Source organism: Wyeomyia smithii, chromosome 2 (genome assembly GCF_029784165.1).
Source record: "Wyeomyia smithii strain HCP4-BCI-WySm-NY-G18 chromosome 2, ASM2978416v1, whole genome shotgun sequence".
In the NCBI taxonomy this organism is placed as follows: Eukaryota; Metazoa; Arthropoda; class Insecta; order Diptera; family Culicidae; genus Wyeomyia; species Wyeomyia smithii.
In genome coordinates this window covers 123,445,078-123,460,952 of record NC_073695.1, presented here as the reverse complement: position 1 = coordinate 123,460,952, position 15,875 = coordinate 123,445,078, and the positions used below count along the sequence as shown (strand labels likewise).

At 39.5% G+C, this 15,875-nt stretch overlaps 1 protein-coding gene across 1 annotated transcript in view; it reads left to right on the top strand.

Annotated features, from left to right (window-relative positions):
• LOC129725800 (uncharacterized) overlaps positions 1–15,875 on the top strand; it is a 181,548-nt gene that overhangs the window by 119,484 nt on the left and 46,189 nt on the right. Inside the window, 1 exon segment of the mRNA XM_055682025.1 lies at positions 1,678–1,790. Coding sequence (XP_055538000.1) covers positions 1,678–1,790 — 113 coding nt within the window.

The window sequence follows — 15,875 nt, the reverse complement described above, 5'->3', positions numbered from 1 at the left end:
GATGAGAGTAAGAGAGAAATTGCTGTTGTATCATTTTCATTTTGCAGTGTCAAAATTTCGCAACCACTCCACTGGCTGGAGTGGTAATTTGATTAGATATAATTGATTCAGTTTACAACAGCTTCACATTCGATCTTTTTATGCGATTCAACATCTACTAAAATAATAATCCGAAGTGTATCGATCAAAACGAACAATTATTTTCATGGCCAGTAGGGATAGAAAAACAATTTATAGATCTTTACGTCGTACCCGGTTCATTGTAATCTCCTTAACCTCGCTGGTTTTAACATAAAGAGTTATCTTGTTAGGCAACGTCAACCGATCGTATTTTATGTAAACATGGAAACATTCATCAGATTTCAACTTCATTTTGACGAAATTGAAAGTGTTAAGTGTTCGGCAAGTATGAGTTTTAGGTTTTATAAGTCAACTGTAATGATCATGCATTTCAATTCATCGTGATGAAAATCAGCGAATTGTTGATTTCGAAGGTTCAAATTGCTTATTATCATACAAATATTTATTTTGTAAAATCAATACAAAGCATTAACCACTTCAAACTCACCATTCACTCGAAAAAAGTTTTCATATCGAACACATTTGGGTTCAAAGTTTGATGATTGAATCGTTTTCGAACGAACGTATCCTGTCTTGCGAAAATAGACATTGATTTGGGGAGTTTCGTTTGCACTGAATCCTGGTAGAGTCGATAGATTCACGTATGAGTAAATGGAGCATATTATTCGCAGCCAATCCAAAAAAAATATAAACAGCATATTGCATTTACTGCAATCAAAGCAACAACGCCTGTCACAGAATCATTAACCTTAGCTTTCCCAGTTGGCCTCGAAGTACGATGTTAGTCTAGCAAACTAACCGTTACATGTTCGAGTTCCGGCAAACGAGAAATTATTGATGTGGCTAGAATACTAAGGAGTTTCTTTAGGTTTTCTGGACAATACTAACAATTGACTGTGAATTTTTTATATAGGTGTTTATTAGGGTCAAGTTCCGGAACCGAAATGAAGATAAGGGCTTTGCTTTGCTTTTGAAACATTAGAGAATTGTAAGCGTACTGGAATACCAAAATATGATTCATCTGATACCAAATCGGTTTTAATAACTAATGAAATAATATGATTCCTAACAATCCAAGTTTTCGGAACTATGACTAAGAACTGAGACATTTTAAAAAGAAACCTTTTTCTTCGCTCCTCCAAACCCGTTCTAATAATTTCATGACTCTTCTGTGCATATTCATGATTATTGATGACCAGACAATTGTGGACTGAACCGTTGAAAATTAGTTCTCGAACACACCACAGCTGTGTAGCTGGACTACATCGTGCTTCTGGGTTAAATAAGAGGCCAGACTTGTCAACAATAATCTATGCACTTTTTATACAATTTTTTTTTCAATGTGATAAAATCGAAAAGTAACTGAAGTAGAATCGTAGCAATTTTTTGACTGATCATCCAAACCGGCTCCAACCAACGAAAGGTAACAAACAAAGCTAAGATATGAAACATTCTAGTATGTAAGTTAACGTATTTATGTGTATGTTTTGCTAAGCCTTCCTGTTCAAGTGACCACTACCGCTAGGTCTATTGTTACCAGTGCATGCTTTTATTTAACAAATTCTAATATGTGTTTTGCTCTGTATCGATTTACAGGAAGAGTGGAAATAGTGCTCAAATAAGGTTCGATGGATCGGATAACCACAATCTGCTGGAGTACACTTATAAAAAAATAACACCGTGTGATGTTTGTTCGCAAGTTTTAAGAGGTACGGTAATCGAAAATTCTTGTATTAATTTTCAGTAGTGATATTGCCATTTAGTGCGTATATATTGTACCACTTTGTTTTATGTTCTATTAACATAATTTTTAACTGTTTTGTAGAATAATACCGAAAATCTGGAAATAATGTTGCTTATTACTGTGCTTTTATGACCGGTATAATAAATGGAAAACATTTCAAACTGTTAGACTAGTTTGTGTCTCCAGCCAATACTTTAAATATATCAAAGATCACGTTCCAGAGATTATTCCTTTTGAAGATTTGAAGAGCTCTTCAATGCCAGAAGAACATTGAAAACACACAAACATTTAATCAACCATTTTTTATTTGAATGATACTTTGCACGTGTATTTGACTTGACAATTCTTCCGACTCAAGAGATTTTTTTAAAAAAGTGCAAGCATTAACGCATAGGATTTATTCAACGTTTTGACTCGTAGCTCTTAAACTTTTGGTTGTACAGAAAAACTGTCTGAGAAGTAATTGTAGGGAATCTCAAAAATGGATTTATTTAGAGAGTTATTCATCAAGAGATTTATGATTTGAATTTTCTACTACTATATGGTTCTAATAATTCTAATTTAAATTTTCCAATTTCTTCATCCTGGACTTTTTACCAAAAGCTATGTTATGACTTCAGGTTGCTTTAGAAAATGAATTCAAAGAAAAACTCAGCTCTTTCTTCGTGCATTGAAATTTAGTGTTTATTTATAATTCATGTTGGTAAATAAAATGTTTACAGTGAATTTTTTAAACCATTATTGGTTCCCTGCAATTCATTCTCAGGCAGTTTTTCCGTACAATCGAAGGTTAAGGTCCGAATACACGCATCGTGCCTTCCACACGGCCTTGTGTCGCCTTCTATTGGCGAAGGCGCTTGCAACGTCGTGTTGTATCATTTTCCGCCTGCTGGTAATTCGAGAAGTACCGTACTGCATCAAATTTCGAACACCTAAGCTATAATGTAACTTCTTGCGCTGAAAATAGAAAAATGAACTTTCTCATCGATCTTAAGGATTAGGCAAGGAGGATTGGTAATTTAATTGTTATTGCGATTCAGTGCAATTTGTATAGATTTAAACACGTTTTGTACGTTAAAACAAGGAGAATTTATAAATCGGCTTTGATTCAAATTCCGAACACTTCAACGTAATCACTAGAGCGGAGGCCTAGCGTAGTTGGTAACGTCTCCGCCAACCACGCTCGACGCCTGTGTTTGAATCCCAACGCCGACATAGGTGTCGATGGTTGTGGAGTGGCGTGATCCACTCACAACCAACCCAATTGGTCTAGATTCAATTTTCAATTCTGAGGCGAAAAATCTCTGGGATCACGCCTTCTATCGCATGAGGAAGTAAAGCCGTTGGCGCCGGTCCGTTAATTAACGGGTCGTGAGTTAGGGTCCTGGGTGGAGTCGCCTCCCTGGGCGTCGCACAGTGATCCAATAAGGCAAAAAGTGGAACTTAATTCCATAGCGCCTTTTACCTTCAGCTTAGCTTAAAAATGTCTTCGGAACAATTGTTTGTATGAATAACCCCCATTATTGCAAATTATCAAAAAGTATGAAAAGTTTACTATACTAAAAAGAAAAAAAAATAACTTTTTTGTGTTAAGAGATAGAAGAATAGTTTGTTATGCAAAGTTGTATAAGATTCAATAATATGAAACTTTGCTAAACAAATGAAAATCCTATCTTCTTTCGGTACAAAGTTTTAAAGTATATTACCTGGACCTTACTTAGAAGTTAGTTTTTTGTACTTAACTTTTGTTAGTTGCATTTTACACGAATGTATTGTTCGGAGGAATTGTTAGGGCACACAAAACACACATTTTTGCCAAAGGTCATATATCTCCATGACTTTTCCTCACGAAGTTATATCATATTTTAGTTTATTTTTTCGATAACTTCAAGAACGTAAAAGTTAAAAAGGGGCAAGTGGAATCATGATGTCAATACTTTTCTTTGAAGTTAAGCTAAATTATTATAAACTCCTTTAGGTTCCATTTGTCCCAATCCACCTATATTAGAGTACGGTGAGCATATGTTACAGTAGGTTTTCATATATCCAAAATACAAACTTTTTTGTGTTAAGAGATAGAGGAATGGTTTATTCGGCAAAGTTTTGGAACGTGCAAAAATATGAATCTTTGCTGAACAAACAAAACTGCTATCTTCATTGGGTACAGAGTTACAGAGTATTTTCTGTAAAAGTTACGTGAAAGTTAATTTTGTGCACTTAATTTTTGTTAAAAGAAAACGTTATTTTAAAGAAGCACTTGGGCATACAAAACACACGTTTTTGTTGAAGACCACACATCTCCAGGACTTTTCCTTACAAAGTTATAGCATGTTTTAGCTTATTTTTTTCGATAAATTTAAGAACGTATAAAATAAAAGGGGCAAGTAGAATTATGATGAATCATAGCCTTTTTGAAAAATCAGAAATTTTCGAAGTTTTTTTGACGCCATTTTGTTCTGAAGCCAAATATCAAAATTCCAAGAGTTTGTCCACATATTAGCATTTTCTTACCCATCTTTTTTTTTAAAAAGACCCCCTCTCCGCAAAAAAGGAAGGATCATGTGAAGACAAATTCTTGTTGTAGCTTTAATTATCTCTTACTTTCTTGATATTACATTAAATAGATTTCAAATAAGTAAATCTAACGTCGAGATAAACCTATTTTAGTATTTTAGGAGAATCAGAGTCAAATAGACATGTTTCTGACATTTTACGTGGATCAGACTAACCTACTAATCGATTCCTGAGACTTTTCCATTAGCGCGTTACCATTTAGGCTGATATATACTCGATATTATTTCGCTTTGTGAAATATACTAAAATCATGCCAAAACCGTTTTCGTAAAATCACTATTTTGAGCTCAGTTTTTGTCCCATTTAAGATCTGTTTTTTTAATGGGTAAGGAAATGCTAATATGGGGACAAACTCTTAGAATTTTGATAGCTGGCTTCAAACCAAAATGGCGACGAAAAAACATCGAATATTTCCGATTTCTCAAAAACTCGAAATGGCGCCACTGTTGCCTCTCTAGGCTAAATGTGTTCAAATTCGGGGAAATTTGTTTTTACGTCAAAATACATGGAAAAATCATGCATAGAAGCCAAGGCAGAATTTTTTATGATGCACTGTTTAATTACTTGATTTATGTTTGATAATACAAAAACGATTCATTGTTGTACAATTAGTGTTTCTTATACTTCAAGTGAGCGTCAGAACTCACTCATTGAGGCTTGCCTGGAGTTAATGGAAAGTTTAAATAATAGTCGTCAATACTCAAATTGACAACTGATTATTGAATTGTAGGTTTATATTAGTTTATTTGACACGGCACGATACATTTTCTGTTTTACTGAGCCAAGTACAATTCGTATTAATTCTACGTTAGCAGGGGAAAGAGGGAGGCTTTTTTTTATTCTCGCGGCCGACTACGAGCTAGTGGGGATTTAAGGTGAGAGGAGGGGAGGTACAATTTCGACTTAAAACTATTTTGGAATTTTGTTTTTCAACTGGTAGAGCAATTGTATACTTGTTTGTTGTGGGTTCAAAATATTTGTGTCAGCATAGATGCGGGCTCTTCGTTTCCGTGTCTTCAGCATAGTATATTTGTATCCTTAATCTGACAAATAGACAAAGAAAATTTTAAATTTTAATGTCAGCGTTTTTCAGAAAGCAGTATAGCTGTGTCATGTACTGGAGATCACCGCTTCCCAGAATGTTTCTAACGGGTACGTTCGGTTGTTTTCCACGGGCCCGAAGGGAATCTATAAGCTCGGACCTAACATCACAGAATTCGGCACACGACCAAACAACATGCTCGATGTCATGGTAGCCATCGCCACAAACGCAGTGATTACTGTCTACAAGCCCTATACGAAAGAGATGCGTGTTTAACGTATAGTGATTAAACATAAGTCTGGACATCACGCGAATGAAGTCCCGACCTACATCCAACCCCTTGAACCATGCTTTCGTCGATACCTTAGGAAAAATGGAATGTAGCCACCGTCCCAGTTCATCTGAGTTCCATGATGATTGCCAACTGTTGAGTGTTCTCTGACGCAAAATGCTATAAAATTCATCATAAGCAATTGGTCTTACATAAATATCGCCATCAATAGCACCCACCTTAGCTAGAGCGTCAGCCTTTTCATTGCCCGTGGGTCGCTAAGGTAACCCGGTAATTTTTATCTGTTAAAGCACTTAAAAACCACCGTATTTTCCCCAGGAAATACGGGGTGTGCTTCGCAGTCTTCATCGATCGCAGAGCCTCAATGGCACTGAGACTATCTGTGAAGATGAAGTAGTGGTCTATGGGCAGGGTTTCGATGATTCCAAGAGAGTACTGAATAGCAGCAAGTTCTGCAACGTACACGGAAGCAGGAGCATCGAGTTTGTAGGAGGCGGTAAAATTTTCGTGGAAAACACCGAAGCCAGTGGACTCATCTAGATTAGATCCGTCAGTATAAAACATTTTATCACAACTCACATGTTTAAACTTATTTAAAAAAATCTTAGGGATCTCTTGTGGGCGCAATTGATCCGGGATACCAATAATGTCTTCTTTCATGGTGGTGTCGAAGAATATAGCATTGTTAGAAGTATCTAAAGGTGCGACATTGAAGGGAACGTATAAAGAAGGGTTAATATCTTGAGTCATGTAGTCAAAATATAAGGTCATAAATCTGGTTTGGGATTTAAGGTCGACCAACCTCTCGAAATTTTCAATTACTAATGTGTTCATGACCGTACATCGAATTAATAACCGGTAAGAGAGATTCCAAAAACGATGTTTCAACGGAAGAATACCCGCTAGCACTTCAAGACTCATCGTATGGGTCGACTGCATGCAACCCAAGGCAATACGCAAACAACGATATTGTATTCTTTCTAGTTTCAAAATATGCGTGTTCGCAGCGGAGCGAAAGCAGAAACAACCGTATTCAAGAACTGACAGTATTGTTGTTTGGTATAACCTTAGAAGGCCTCCTGGGTGAGCACCCCACCAGGTTCCGGTAATCGTACGAAGAAAATTAATCCTCTGTTGGCATTTTTGTGTCAGATACCTAATATGGCAAGCCCAGGTTCATTAAGAGTCGAACCAGACCCCGAGATATTTAGCGACTAAAACCTGAGTGATCGTTTTACCCGTTAGTAGGAGCTGCAGCTGAGCTGGGTTATGCTTCCTAGAAAAAACGACCAACTCAGTTTTCTCCGGAGAGAATTCGATACCCAGCTTAAGAGCCCATCCAGACAAATAGTCTAAGGTATCTTGCAATGGTCCTTGCAGATCGCTAGCCTCGCTACCAGTAATGGATACAACGCTATCGTCTGCAAGTTGCCTTGGCGTGCATGAATTTGCAAGACATTCATCGATGTCATTGACGTAAAAATTATATAAGAGAGGACTTAAACATGAGCCCTGGGGAAGGCCCATGTAAGATTATTGAATTGTATTAAGATATCAAATATTTGATCTCTTAATCACATAGTGTTAAATAACATGTTTAGCTACTACAATTTTTCTTAGAGTTACTCAGAAACATCATTAGAGTATTATATTTTTCTACTTAACACTTAGACTTTTCCAAAGAAATGCCATCTGTACGAGTGTTTAGTGTTACTGCATAGTGCTTCGCGGGTTAAAAAAAGCAGTTATATTTTTTTGTTGATCTAGATAATCCTTGTTGTATACCCATTTATCGGTATTGCATTTCTAAAATTGATTGAGGCTTAAATCTCGCGAATCTGATGAACAATGACGGAGATATACACTCTTTATTTATCTCAGCAAACTTCCCAACAGCTGATCGAGCTCGGCGAAGTTTTTAACAAATGTCAATATATTCCGGCAAACATTCAGCAAATATATCGATCTACCAGTGGTGGGCACCATTCCGCTAATTCGCTAATTCGCTAATTAGCGACGCTAAAATTCAGTTAGCGATTTAGCGATTTCGCTAATTTTTGAGCTGGTTAGCGAAACTGTTAGCGTCGCTAAAATTTTGGCCTTCGAAACGCTAATCGCTAACTCGCTAAATTTTGTGGGAAGCGACAATAGAAATATTTATAAAAACTGTGAATTGCTGATAGCGTACGTAAATTGTTTCGAAAGATGAACATACTTTACTGCGAAAGTTACTTTTGTCAGTTTTTTTACCCTAGAATGGAGTTCTAGTTATCGTACAAGCCACAGGAGCATTTTGAAGAACAAGCACAAGGTCTAGATTGAATTATTGGCACACCAAGAACCATTTAATTCTACTACAAAAAATCGAATACCCTCAATCGAATACCGTCCGCAGACACGTATTTCGGCTGCTACATGCAACCATCATCAGTGCTTATGTGGACTGTAGTAGAATTAAATGGAAACATAACCTATTCTCAATATTCAATTCCATTCTACTAAGACGCTCAAAAAGAGATTTATTTGATTCCTAAGAGTATCTTTTTTCAGTGCAAGTTAAATAACTTTTGTTATTCTTGTTTTTACAAAATCAAATATGAATACCGTTTCGTGAACCTCTTACTGTAAATAGCTTTAAAAAGTAATTGTTTTCGTTTGTTTAACCAAAACAGATCAAAGTGGTCCAAATCTTACAAAATACGAGCAATAAATATAGCGATATGACTATTTACATATTAAGAAGTTAGCGATTAGCGGTTAGCGAAAGTTCCGCTAATGTGGGTTTAGCGTTTAGCGTTTAGCGATTAACGAGCTAAATTTTCTGGTTAGCGACTTAGCGATTAGCGTCGCTAAATTTTCGGTTAGCGGTGCCAACCACTGCGATCTACCGTAAACCAGCATGTGCCTATTGACATTGCCGAAGTTGTTAAAAATTCTGCCCCAAACTTCTAGAAACATTTCGCTGAATTCTCCAGCTGTTGAGTTCTCGGCAATAGAATAGCAAGCGCTCAAAAGCTGAACACTCTTTTCACGGTTGCATTTTTAGATTTCCATTTACTGCCCGTCTCTTTCTATCTTCACATAGTCCTACGTCAAAAAAAAAACAGCCAGGAAAGCAATCATGTGACAGCAGTATGAGTTCACTAGAAAAACAATACAACAATGCGGTTTTGTTTCAGTTATCTTTTATGCATCCGACTGAGAAGCTTTGCTAGCCCTATGAAGTTGATGCAAGGATGTGAGAGTTGGTATACGATGTAATGTTGCTACTCTTGCTATTTTTACTTACATGAAAAGAGTAAACGGCAGTTAAATATTCAACAGCTGAATGACAGTTTGAATGCGCTTCCAGTAAGACTGGTAAAAAGATATAATATGCTACGCAATATAAATGTTCACTATCTGCCCGTGTGTTTGATTGAAACCCGGTTTTTGGCAAAATGGATAATAGCAATCTGCTCTACATTATTAATATATAGTAAGCGAACTAGGTTATTCCGTCACTCGAGACGAACAATATAAACTTACATTAATATACTTACACATGCTATAGCTACGACCCTGTAATTGACCGTATGAATTTGAAATTTTATGTCAATTAAAATCACGTTTTCAACTTTGAATTATGTCAGTGCGATTCCCTGTATTTACATTTCCCGTCTTAGTGTAAACAACAAAATATATGATTCCTAGCTAAAAAGCCAGCAAAAGCGTTATTGTCAAGCAAATTGCACAATTAACAGTACAGTCTCTACAATCAGGCATAATTATGTGTCACTTTTACGAAAAACCGTTTATTCTCACAAAACTGAGCAATTCTCATTAGCCGTTTTTTATTTCTTCATCTATAGTTTATTTGAAACGGCACAAATACAACTCAATGTTTAACGGCGCCAATTATATCTGGTAGCTTACTTTCTAAAGTATCTTAATAACTAAAAGCAAATTTTTTATCCTCGCTGCCGACTACGAGCTGAAACTAAATCTAACTTAAAGCTAGAATGTTTTGCATTAAAAGCACAGGTTTGCTGTTTGATGGTTTTCATTGCCATAGGTAAGCAGCATATTAAATTTGTTCTGATGCTGGGCCAAGATATTACGGACTGGCATATTGGGTTGTTTCCATCGGGCCTTGAGAGTATCGTGCGGGTCTGATTGCTGTTTCCGGATCCGGGGTCTTAACGTGTTCTTGTCGTTTGGTTGGATGCAGGTGGAAGGGGATAGGACTAAACAGGGGCGTGGATGGATTTCAGGAAAACGTATATAAGGGACATGTAGGATAGGTCACGGCTCGCCAAGACATCACGAACAGGAACAGCCGGCTGCCTACTTTCGGCCTGCAGGGAAGCTATTAATCTAGACATGGCGTCACGGTGTACAGGGCATGACCAAACAACGTGCTCTATGTCGTGATAACCTTCACCACAGGCACAGATACCACTTTCCCCGAGCCCAACACGACGAAGATGCGCGTCAAATCTATAGTGATTGGACAAAAGCCGGGACATCACGCAAATGAAATCCCGACCTACATCCAACCCCTTGAACCACGGGTTCGTCGATACCTTGGGGATTATGGAATGTAACCACCTTCCCAATTCCCCTCTGGTCCAAGCATTTTGCCAACTGATGATCGTATTCTGACGTACAAATGCGAAAAATTCATTAAAGGCAATTGGTCTTTCATAAATATCACCGTTTGTTGCGCCCACCTTAGCCAAAGAGTCCGCTTTCTCATTACCCGGTATCGAGCAGTGAGAAGGGACCCACGCTAAGGTAATCTGAAACGATTTTTCGGATAAAGCACTCAGATGTTCCCGTATTTTCCCCAGGAAATACGGAGAGTGCTTAACATCTTTCATCGATCGGAGAGCCTCAATGGAACTGAGACTGTCCGTAAAGATGAAATAATGGTCCGTGGGCATTTTTTCTATAATCCCTAGGGTGTACTGAATTGCAGCTAATTCTGTGACGTAAACAGAAGCAGGATTATCGAGCTTATGGGAGACGGTTCAATTGTTATTGAAGATACCGAAGCAAGTTTGGGGATCTGCTGCACGCGTAAATGATCCGGGATTCCACGAGTTTCTTCTATCATGGATGTATCGAAAAACACAGTAGAATCAGAAGTATTTGATAAGTCGACACGATTTGGAATATTCGAAGAAGGGTTAATATTTTGGGACATGTGATTGAAATACAATGTCATAAAACGGGTTTGAGAATTAAGTTCGATTAACCTTTCAAAATTGTCAATCACGTGACGGTTCAAGACCTCACATTTGATTAGAATACGAGAAGACAGGCTCCAGAAGCGGATTTTCAATGGTAGTACTCCAGCTAAGATCTCCAAGCTCATCGTATGGGTCGATTGCATGCAACCCAAGGCGATACGCAAACAACGATATTGTATTCGCTCCAGTTTGATCAAATGTGTGTTTGCTGCGGAGCGGAAGCAGAAACACCCGTACTCAATAACAGACAGTATCGTTGTTTGGTAAAGCCTTATAAGGTCTCCTGGGTGGGCTCCCCACCATTGTCCGGTTATTGTACGAAGAAAATTCGTTATTTATTCGAAAAAGTTATTGTACGAAGAAAATTCACGTGACAACCCCAGGTGCCTTTAGAGTCGAACCAGACACCAAGATATTTGTGTACCAAAACCTGAGAAATCGTTTTACCCATTAATTGTGTTTGAAGCTGAGCAGGTTCATGCTTCCTAGAAAAAACTACTATCTCAGTCTTCTCCGGAGAGAATTCGATACCTAGCTGTAAAGCCCAAGCAGACAAATTGTCCAAGGTATCTTGCAATGGTCCTTGCAAATCGGCAGCTTTGGCTCCTGTAACAGAGATTACACTGTCGTCTGCAAGTTGTCTTATCGTGCATGAATTTGCCAGACATTCGTCGATGTCATTTACATAAAAGTTGTAAAGAAGGGGGCTTAAACATGAGCCCTGGGGAAGACCCATGTAGCTAATGCGAAAAGTTGCCAAATCGCCGTGCGTAAAATGCATGTGCTTTTCGGACAACAAATTGTGCAAAAAATTGTTCAAAATTGGAGAAAATCCTTGTCGGTGAAGTTTACCCGAAAGAATGTCAATAGAAACGGAATCAAAAGCCCCCTTAATGTCCAAGAACCCAGACGCCATTTGTTCTTTGCGAGCATACGCCAGCTGAATATCTGTTGAAAGCAACGCAAGACAATCATTCGTCCCTTTGGCACGGCGGAAGCCAAATTGAGTATCTGATAGTAGACCATTTGATTCGACCCAATGGTCTAAACGACGGAGTATCATTTTTTCCATCAATTTCCGGATACAGGATAGCATTGCAATCGGCCTATAAGAGTTGTGATCAGAAGCTGGTTTCCCTGGTTTTTGAATGGCGACCACCTTCACTTGCCTCCAAGCCTGCGGTACAATGTTTTGCTCCAGGAACTTATTGAACAAGTTCAACAAGCGCCTCTTGGCATTGCCGGGTAGATTCTTCAACAAGTTGAATTTGATTCTATCTAACCTAGGCGCGTTATTGTTACAGGACAGGAGGGCAACTGAAAATTCTGCCATCGTAAAAGGTGATTCTATCGCGTCGTGGCCCGGAGACGCATCGCGAACAATGTTTTGCTCAGGAACAGAGTCCGGACATACTTTCCTGGCAAAATCAAATATCCACCGACTTGAAGACTCCTCGCTTTCGTTGACCGTTATGCGATTCCGCATTCTTCGGGCTGTGTTCCAAAGAGTGCTCATCGATGTCTCCCTCGACGTCTCGTTCACGAACCGACGCCAATATCCGCGTTTCTTTGCTTTAGCCAAACTTTTAAGCTTGGTATCAAGCTCCGAATACCGTAAATAGTCGCCAGGTATACCTCCCTTCTGGAAGGCCAAAAACGCGTCGGATCTTTGCGTGTAGACATCGGAGCACTCTTGGTCCCACCACGGAGTGGGAGGCCGTTCTTTGATCGTTACGCCGGGATATTTCTTCGTTTGGGCTTGCAACGCGGCGTCGAGAATCAAGCCCGCGAGGAGGTTGTATTCTTCAAGTGGTGGTTGATGTTGAATCGACTCGACCGCTTTTGAAATCATTTCCTCGTATAACTTCCAATCGACATTCCGTGTGAGGTCATACGGAATGTCAATTGGTCGCATGCGAGTTGACCCGTTTGTAATTAAAATAAGAATAGGCAGATGGTCGCTACCGTGAGGATCGAGGATTACCTTCCATGTGCAATCCAACCGTAGCGACGTCGAACATAAGGATAGATCCAAAGCGCTTGGGCGCGCTGGAGGTTTCGGGATACGTGTCATTTCACCATTGTTTAAAATAGTCATGTCGAAGTCATCGCAAAGGTTATAGATTGAAGAGGAGCGGTTATCATTGTAAGGAGAACCCCAAGCCACACCATGAGAGTTGAAGTCTCCCAAAATCAAACGTGGCGAGGGAAGAAGTTCTATTAAATCAAAGAGCAGCCGTTGCCCAACCTGTGCTCTGAGAGGAATATATATTGAGGCAATACAAAGCTCTTTACCTTGTATTGTCATTTGACATGCGACAACTTCGATGCCTGGAATCGAGGGGAGGTTAATACGATAGAAAGAATAGCACTTTTTAATCCCTAAAAGTACTCCTCCATATGGGGTGTCTCGATCAAGGCGAATAATATTAAAATCATGGAAGTTGAGATCAATATTTGAAGTAAGCCAAGTTTCACGAAGGGAAAATGCACCTTTTTTTTATTTATCAAAACTTTAAACGAATCAATTTTTGGTAAAATACTTCTACAATTCCACTGTAAGACAGAGATAGAATCCTTCATATACGCAGTTGAATTAGGCATCGAAGGATACAATCGCTGCAAGGAGGGGCCATTGGGCAGTCAACTGCTTCAAAAATGATATAACTGTTGGGAGGAATGCTGTAAGAAAAATTTTAATTGGATCGGGTACATTGAAGTTTTCAAAAATCCAGTCCACAATGTCAGAAAATTTCACTAATCCAGAGTTTGTTTCATCAACTGGATGTGCAAAAGGAACAACTGGGGTTTTAGATGTTCCTGGCAGGGCTGGGAACTCCTTCTGGGACTTTAAATTTGCAAGCCCAGGAGGAGTTTGCTTCGGTTTTTCCGCAGCACTGTATGGTTTGTTTGTAACTTTCATTTCACTTTGGGAAATCTTAGGACCTTTACGGGGAAGTTTAGGAGAAGGAACATTTTTCCTCTTTCTAGACTCCCCAGGATTGGCATAAGATGTTCCCGCTGATGAATCGTCAGAATCGGTTTCATCAGAGGACAACAGATCAAAGGGGTTCGATGTTATGGTGGAAGTGGTCACGGTCTTCTTCAGCATCTCAGCATAAGAACGCTTTGAACGCTCCTTAAGTGACCGCTTGATTTTATCTCTGCGCTGCATGTACACCGGGCATGTGAAGAGCTCATGCTGGTTTTCCCCACAGTGAATACATTTTCCAGCATTAACACTGCAAGAATCTTCCGCATGAGTCTCCCCACACTTGCTACATCGTGCCTTATTGCAGCAGTAGGCGGCTGTGTGGCCTAACTGCTTACAATTCAGGCAATTCATAACACGGGGTACATACAATCGCACAGGCAGACGAACCCGGTCGATCGAGACGTGGCTAGGGAGTGCAGATCCGGCAAACGTAACGCGAAACGAGTCTGACGGAGTGTAAACTTTTTTACCGCCGACGAGAGACATGGATCGCAATTGCTTACAATCCAAAATCTTCGCCTGTGTTTCGGTATTTTTGAAGCAACCGGTTGCGCTTTTTAGGATACACTCGACAGACAGACTCGAATCGGTTATGACACCGTCAATCTCCACGTCTCGTGCGGGTATGTAAACGCGATACTCGCGTGTGAAGAGCTCAGAGCAAGCGATAGCATTGGCCTGTGCCAGATCACTGACCACGACACGGAGCTTGTTAGGTCGGACCTTGGAAATTTCGGTCACGGCCTTGTACCCCTTCGTCAGGTCTTTAGAAATTTGTAGTATGTTTAATCGCTTGGAATTCACTCCTGCCTTTGGACGAAAATAAACAGTATAGCTGCCCTGATGAGATCCGTCCGGGTAAAGCCTGGGGTGAGGGGGGACTGGAGAATGAACAGGGGAGGGGGTAACAGAAGGGTCAGGGTCAGGGGGGTACGGGGATGGTGGCACGGGAGGCGAGGGATCTATATCCATCGCGCTAAATGTAGCGCACTAGCGCACTAGCGCCGACAAGAACACGTACCTATTTACTCCTTCCTTCCAGCAGTGGTTGTCCGATCGTTTGAAGCTGCACCCAAAGCAGCCAGCAGCACCAGTACAGCAGCACCAATACAGCCACCAGCAGTGAGCCGGGTGTGAGATCACTCAGCACAGCGACACGACTCGACTGTCAACTGATGGCCTTGAACTCGAAAGATCTATTCACTGTGCACAGATCAAAACTGCAGCTGGTATTTTGCACCAATACAGCCAAAGTTGCGAGCCGGGTACAGAACGTAGCGACACAACTCACAATCTAGTTGGCCTTTAGCGCGAATAATACACTCTTTTGTTTGGCTATTCGTACACACGGACCGGATTGTAATAGAACGACCACGTGCACGGACGTGCACGTTTCTGTCGAGTGTTCGACGCGGAATGATCATTAGCCGTTGTCGGTCAGTCCTTTACTTAGCTATTTTTCTTATTTTTGTATTTTTGTATTTCTCTTAATTGTTTATTCATCAAGACTAAATTAAATAACGTATTTTTGAGCTGTTACATCAGTGAAATAACTTTTGTGTTGGATTTTGACAATTTTATAGACTAAATAATCTTGAATGCCAAAAGCTACCAATAATTGTGGCTTTTGATATGTAAATAATATGTTTCTTCTTAACGGATTTATACACAATAGCCGCAGTGAAACTAATTTCTGACCGAAAGTACACATAAGAACACAATAATAGATAGCAAAACATTTTTCACGTTATTGTTACGTGAAATTTCCTGTACTTGTTCATTTTCTGTCACTTTGCGTGATTTATGTGACAAACATAACAACTACGTGAAAATCACACGCATACTATGTTTTATCACGTAGCATCTACGTTAACTTGGCAAGTCAAACAGAATGAAGTATCGCGTGAACTCTC